Source organism: Nannospalax galili, unplaced genomic scaffold (assembly GCF_000622305.1).
Source record: "Nannospalax galili isolate Female #2095 unplaced genomic scaffold, S.galili_v1.0 scaffold159, whole genome shotgun sequence".
Taxonomy (NCBI): Eukaryota; Metazoa; Chordata; class Mammalia; order Rodentia; family Spalacidae; genus Nannospalax; species Nannospalax galili.
The window spans coordinates 273932-281007 of NW_008343239.1; the positions used below are offsets into that span (position 1 = coordinate 273932).

The 7076-nt window shown below is 48.2% G+C and overlaps 1 protein-coding gene across 1 annotated transcript in view; it reads right to left on the reverse strand.

The window, feature by feature from the left end:
- Positions 1–5963: 5963 nt before the first annotated feature.
- Pdcd2l (programmed cell death 2 like) overlaps positions 5964–7076 on the reverse strand; it is a 14910-nt gene continuing 13797 nt past the window's right edge. The window contains exon 7 of the mRNA XM_008839475.2: positions 5964–6142. Within this exon, the coding sequence (XP_008837697.1) occupies positions 6012–6142 (131 nt within the window). The 3' untranslated portion in view covers positions 5964–6011. The remainder of the gene's footprint in view (positions 6143–7076) is intronic.

A 7076-nucleotide genomic window follows, 5' to 3' on the forward strand; every position in this document is an offset into this window, starting at 1 on the left:
CCCCAGCTGTCCTGGAACTCACTATGTAGACCAGGGTGGCCTTGAACTCACAGGGATCCGCCTGCCTCTGCCTCCGGAGTGCTGGGATCAGAGGCGTGCGCCACCACGCCCGCTTCAGTGAATTTTAAATCATAACTACACTCAAGCAGCCCTTAAGCAGATGGGAACCATTACAACCAATACATTTTGATCAATGAGAAATGTTTATTCCTGTAGGGTTATAAAGTCCATGCTTCAGGATTCTCCAAAGTCTTAGAAAGTGTTTTCTACATCCTACCATTTCTGGGAGTGTTTTCCTTGCAAGGAGTTGTCCACATGAAACGCTAGCAGGTGATAGAGGTCACATGACTGGGGTGGAAGAGGCAAATCTTTCTTGTTCAGCGTTTGAAGGGTTGGTGGTGCATGTGTGGTTGGACGTTATCATGGAGAAGATGCCAGCCTTTCTGTTGATCAGTGCCTGCTGCGGGCTATGCAGTTTGGGTAGCAATTCTCTGAGCACACTTAGATGTAACGGTTTCACTGGGATTCAGAAAGCTGCAGTGGAAGAGACCAGCAGGAGACCACCAGTGACTGTGACCTTTTCTGGTACAAGTTTGGCTTATGGGACTATTAAGAGAGTCTTCTGAGGCCAGCCTCTGAGCTGGTCATCACTGGTTGTCATTTTATAATCCATTTTTCATCACATTACAATCTGATCAAGAAACAGTTCCTTGAGTTCCTTCAGTCTCTTGGGGACTGAAGAGATGGCTCAGTGGTTAAAGAGCTTTAGCTGCTCTTCCAAAGGACTCAAGTTTGCTTCCCAGCTCCTACAAGGCAGCTAACAACCATTCTTAGCTCCAGTTCCGGGAATCTGACACCCTCTTCTGGGCTCTATGGCATTACACAACATGGGTGCATTTACATACCTGCAGGCAATACATTCATGCACATAAAATAAATAAATCAGCTGGACATGGTTGCATGTCCTTTAATCCCAGGACTTGGGAAACAGAGGCAGATTTCTGTGATTTGAAGGTCAGCCTGGTCTAGTCTATATAATGAGTTTCAGGCCATCCGGGGCTATATAGTCGTCCCCCCCCCCAGTGTTTTTGAGATAGGGTCTCCCTATAGCCCCAGCTGGCCTGGAACTTGCTGTGTAGACCAGGCTGGCCTTGAACTCACAGAGATCCACCTGCCTCTGCCTCCTGAGTGCTGGGACTAAAGTTGTGGGCCATCATGCCCCGTTCTTTTTAGGTGGGGCCGACCTTCCTGTGGGGGGTCACGGGGCTCGGGTTCCCTTTTTCATAGAGGATTGGTCCCCTCATTTGGGATTTGTTGCTCTTTCAGCCAACAATATCCTAGCCAGCCCTTTTATTTGTCTTCAGGGGTTTCTCTGTTGTTACCTTGTTTGCCCCCGCCATTAGCTCAGAAAGGTTTTTGCCCTCGAAACCTTCCAATTTTTGAAGTTTTTGTTTTATGTCTGGAGCTGCCTGATTTACGAAAGTCATATTGATGGCCATCTGATTCTCTGGGGCCTCTGGATTTATGGGAGTATAAGTTCTGAAAGCCTCTAACAGGCGTTCCAGGTACGCTCCAGGAGACTCATCCCTTCCCTGCATCACCTGACTGACCTTAGACAAATTGGTGGGGTGCATAGCAGCTGCCTGGAGACCCCCCCATAAGAATCTAGCGATAGACCTTTAGGCGTTCCCTACCTTCAGGGGTGTTATAGTCCTATCCCTCTGTTGGGCGCATGAGAGGGAAAGCAGCTGCAATCAAATCCTCATTCTCTGTCGGTCGCCCATCATTTCCAGGGACCGTGTGTCTGCATTCCAGAAGGATGCAGTTCCCTTCCTCAGTGGTGAACAGGATATTTAATGACTGTTGGCAAGTTATTAAACTTGCCAAATGGGTTGGTGGGTAAAAAGAATAGTATCCAGGAGGGAAATCAGGGGCCCAAGACTTCTCCATGTAGGAGGGAGTCTGTAACTTCCAATTATACAAGTCACTAGTAGAAAAGGGAAAGTAGACTACTGGGGAAATTCCATCCTCCCTCAGGGGCCCAATCTCCCTCAAGGGAAGAGCTCACACAATTCTCCCCTCCCCCCACATCAGAGTGTGCAATGGGCTGGGCTTGGCCACAGGAGATGCCGGTTCAGCCATGGGAGCTGGGGACAGAGAACGAAGGACTGGAAGAAGAGGAAGATGCTCATGACCTGTGTTCCCTAGGTCTATCCTGAGCACTCACTGGGGCCCCCATAAGGTGGCAGGAGTAAATCTTCCTCTGGCGCCAAGGGAAGGACCTGGGGACCCGATGGGTTTTTGGTCTGGACTTTCTTCAGGGGAAGCAAAGTGGCTGGCCCCTTAGGCCCCGATGGTGGGGGTGGCAGTAAGGGGCGCAGCCAGTTGGGGGGGGGGGGCGGCAACCAGATATTGCCAACCTAGGATGTATGGGATCTGGTCAGGGTGCCCCAGTTCCCCAAAGATAACTCCTTGAACCCTGTAGATAAGGGACAGGTTGAAGGACCCTTCAGGTGGCCATTCAACTTCAAAGGAGGGCCATTTGATGGTGCATAGATAGGGTCTGGAGGCGGGTCAGCTTGACACGGAGTCCAGACATGTTCAAAGCTGCTCATTTGTAGTCCTGAAAATGACTAAGAACTAGATCAAGGGGAGCTGAAGATGATGAGACTTTCTGGCCCATCGTGGAAAAGCTTCAAGAAAAAAGAATATAAGGAGAGGAATGAGAATGAGAAGAAGTAGGATGGAACGTCAGTAGACAAGGCAGAGCCCCGAGCAGAGGGTGAGAACAGTATGAGATGGCAGCTCCCTAGAGGGAGAAATGAAAATCTTGCAGCGAGGAGGCTGCCCCTGTTCCTTTCCCAAAAAGATTTGGCCAGCCCGGATTTCATGTCAGACTGGGCCAAGACTCTGGGTCGGCCCTGCCTGGATTCCATGTCAGACTGGAGCATGACCCCTCAACAGAGGAGTGTCTCCTATTCTCCTCCAGCTCTGGGATCAATACTGCATTCGCCTGATTGCTGTTGAGCCCCAGGATGTCCAGACTACCGAAAAGCAAGAGAGAGAGAGAGAGAGAGAGAGAGAGAGAGAGAGAGAGAGAGAGAGAGAGAGACAGACAGAACTCACCAAGGCCGCCTCCGGGGGCACTCCCGTGGGTCGGGGGGGGAGGGGGGTCTCTATTCTCGAATCCCAGACGAGCCCCCACAATGTTAGGTTTTGAGAACTGAGAATAATTCCCACAGACACCCAAAAAGATTATACAAAAAGTTTATTTAAGAATTTAAAGTAAAAAGGACAACCAAATGGCGGCTAGCCGGGCATAGACTTCAAGAGCCAAATATGGAGTCTGGCCCCGAACAATAGCAGGCAGGAGCTTTTATTGGGGCACTCCACAGAAACCTGCATGTGCCAAGCATTTTTTAAAAATAATTGGATGTCCCCATATCCTGTGTACGGGGAAAGTCTTGATTGGTAGGGACTGTCTTCAGGGCACTGGAGTGTGCTGACTAATATCTTTTAGAGTCAGAAGTTTTTGTTCATACCTTATAAAGCTTTTACATGTACAATATGCCTGAGCTTGTCTGGGCTTGTCTAAAGAAGCTAGCCAAAATGGAGTCAGAGCATTCTGGCTCTTTAGTTAAGAGTGCTTGCTGTACCACCATGAGCCCTCAGTTTGGATCCCATCACCCACATAACAAGCTGGGTGAGGCCTTATGTAACTCTAGCACTGGAGATGGGGTGGGTGGAACATGGCTGGGGCTTGCTGGTTAACCAGCCTAGCCAAAATACAAGAGTGCCAGGTTCAGGGAGAGACCCTGAATCAAAAGATGAAACGACTAAGGCAGAGTGATAGGGGAGGGCATCAGATGTGTTCCTCAGCACACGCATGTACCCCCACACACACATTTGGTCAGTGGTCTATCTTCATCTAAAGTTAGAAAACAAGGGAGAAGGGCAGGAGGATGGGTTACTTTGAGGCCAGACTAGATTTTGTCTCAAAAACTAAAAAGAGGTCTGAGGGTATAGCTAAGTTTGTAGAGTGCTTACCTAGCATGCATAAGGCCTTGAGTTTGATCCCCAACACCTCACAAACCAGATGTGGTGAAACATTCCTGTAATTCTTGGGAAGTAGAAACAGGAAGATCAGAAGTTATGGTCATCACTGGCTACATAGCAAATTTGCGACCAGTCTGGGCAACATGAGACTGTCTTAAAAAAAAAAAGTCAGAAATGTAACACCAAGTTAGACTATCTAAAAATGTGTTAACATTAATTAATTAATTATTAATTTATTTTTGGTAGTGTTGGGGATGAAACTCTGGGCCTTGCTCATGCTAGGTTATCTCTACTACTGAACTATATCCCAACCCCACCAGCCACTGAATCAACATCTGATTCATAAAGACACTTATGCAATGATTCTTCTCCATTGTCTTATCAGAGGGGAGGACTCCTTGGTCATTTAAATAAACCCAAAGTACTATAGCTGTAGGTGGGACCTGTCACTTTCTGTTCCAGTTGGAGTAACTGGTCTAGCAGGCTGAGGCAGCCTCTGTCTACAGGACAAGCATCAGAGAAACTCTCTTGTGGCCACTTGCTGGCTCAGCAGAGAAAGGCAGGGCAGGCTCTCAGCCAAAGCTCTGAGTTTGTCCACACAGCCGCTTTCCTTCAGGTGTGCTGGAAAGTTATCAGTCCCACATGGGGTGTACAGAAGGGCTGCATCCCATGCTAATCTGGGTCCCAGTCTCCTCACTACATAGGGTGAAGAGCATGTCAGAACATGCTAGTGGGACTGTTCCGGGCTGTTGTCAAGGGCAGCAGAAAGGAAGAGGCTGACCACACAGAAACTGAAGGAAGAGGGGAGAGACCAGGCAGCTGGGTGTTGAGCCAAGGTGCAGAGCTCTTCGTGGAGGGTGCAGGTGCAGAATGCTGAGTGGGTCAGCACGGGGTGGGGGGACGTGGGCACGGGAGCATGGGCAGGTTTAAGCAGCCAGGGTCCCAAGGCAGGAGCCTCCAGCAGCCAGAGCAGGTCGAGTAGTTTAAGTCCAGCAGCATCCAGGGTTGAGAGAGGGATGGGAAGATACTGACTGAGGCAGAATGCCTACCAGGGAGCCTGGGCAGGGACACTGGCCTCCAGGCCAAGGAGGAACCACTTTGTAATGCAACCTTGCAATTCACTGACCCTTATAGTCAGAAAGTAGTGGCTCTAGCCCCAGCACAAGCCCCAAAAGAAAAAAGGGCAACAATTAAAAATAACCCTTAAAGCTGGGCATGGTGGCCCACATCTGTAATCCCAGCCTGGGGGAGGCAGAGGTAGGCCTGTGACATTGAGGCCAACCTTGTCTGTGCAGTGACAAGTTAGCTGAGGCTACAGAGAGACCTGTCTCAAAAAGAGTTAAAAATAAAAATAAATAGATGGCTCGGCTCAGCAGTAAGAGCACTTGCTCTTGGCAGAGGACCCAGGTTCTGTTCCTAGCACACAGGGTGGCTCACAACTGCCTTTAACTCCAGTTCCAGGGAATCTGACACCCTTGTCTGGTCTCCATGGGCACCAGGCATACAGGTAGTACACTTACAAACATGTAGGCAAAACATTCATATAAATAAAATAAAAGCGCCGGGTGTGGTGGCCCACGCCTTTAATCCCAGCACTTGGGAGGCAGAGGCAGGTGGATCTCTGTGAGTTCAAGGCCAGCCTGGTCTACATAGAGAGTTCCAGGACAGCTGGAGCTACAGGGAGACCCTGTCTCAAAAAGACCAAAAAATAAAAATAAAATAAAATAAAATAAAAGCAGTAAAATTAAAAAGTACATGCATTTAACTACATTAAAATAATTTTTTAAAGTCTAGTTAATTTATAGGCTGAGGCAGGATGATTACCGTAAGTTTAAGGTCAACCTGGGTTAGAGTGAAATTCTTTCTCAAAGGGAAGGAGGGGCTAAAATAAGGTACACACACATACATTTGAATATTAAAATTTGTTTTAATTTATATAAACAGAAGGCAGTGCTCTATCTAAATAAAAGTTCGTCCGGGTCTTGCTGTGTAACACAGACTTCCTCCATGGGAGTCTGATGATCTGTACGCCAGCAGCTCTTCTCACATGTGTAAACAAGAACTGTTCCAAATTCTAAGCAAAGCCCTGAAAAACACAGCATATTTTGGATTCCAATAAAGACAAAGTTAGGAGATGCCCCCACAATGGTTAGTGAAGAAAGGAACATCACAAGTTCAAGGTCATCCTTGGCTTCCTAATGAGTTCAAGGTCAGCCTGGGCTATCTGAGACCCTGCCTCACACAACAGAAACAAGAGCCAGTTTTTCTGTTACTGCCATACCTACTGAGCTCCTTGGAATGTAATGAACTTATTCTCTCTCTCTCTCTTTTTTTAAACAACAAAGGCCAGGGAGATGGCTCAGTGGATAAAAGCACTTGTTACACAAGCCAGAGTTCCAATCTCCAGAACCATGTGAAAAGCTGGAAGTGGTGGTACAGGTCTGAAATCCTGGCACTCCTGTGGCAAGCCTGGAGGGGGAGACAGTTTGAGAATGCCCCTGGGCCAGCCAGCATGCAGGACCCAGAGCAGCAGCACACCAGAGACCCTGCCTCCAACAAGGTGGAAGGTGAGGAGCAACGGCTGAGGGTGTCCTTTGACCTTACAATTGCTGCGGCACGCACGCCTCACGCATAAACACATGCACATACAAACAAATTTAAGAAATGAGGAGCTGGAAAGGTGGCTCAGTGATGTAGTGATTAAGGGCACTTGTTGCTCTTCCAGAGGACTCAAGTTCAGCTCTCAGCTCTACATTAAGTCTACAACTGCAGCTCCAGGGGTGCAATGCCCTCTTTGGGATTCCATGAGTACCCCCACATACCTGTGATATATTAATACAGATGCATGCACATAAATAAATAAAATCTTTAAAAAGGAAAATGAGGGGCTAGAAAGATGGCTCAGCGGTTAAGAGCACTGACTGCTCTTGTAGAGGACCCGGGTTCAATTCCCAGCACCCACATGGTGGCTAAAAACCATATGTAACTCCAGTTCCAGGGGATCCAACACCCTCTTCTGA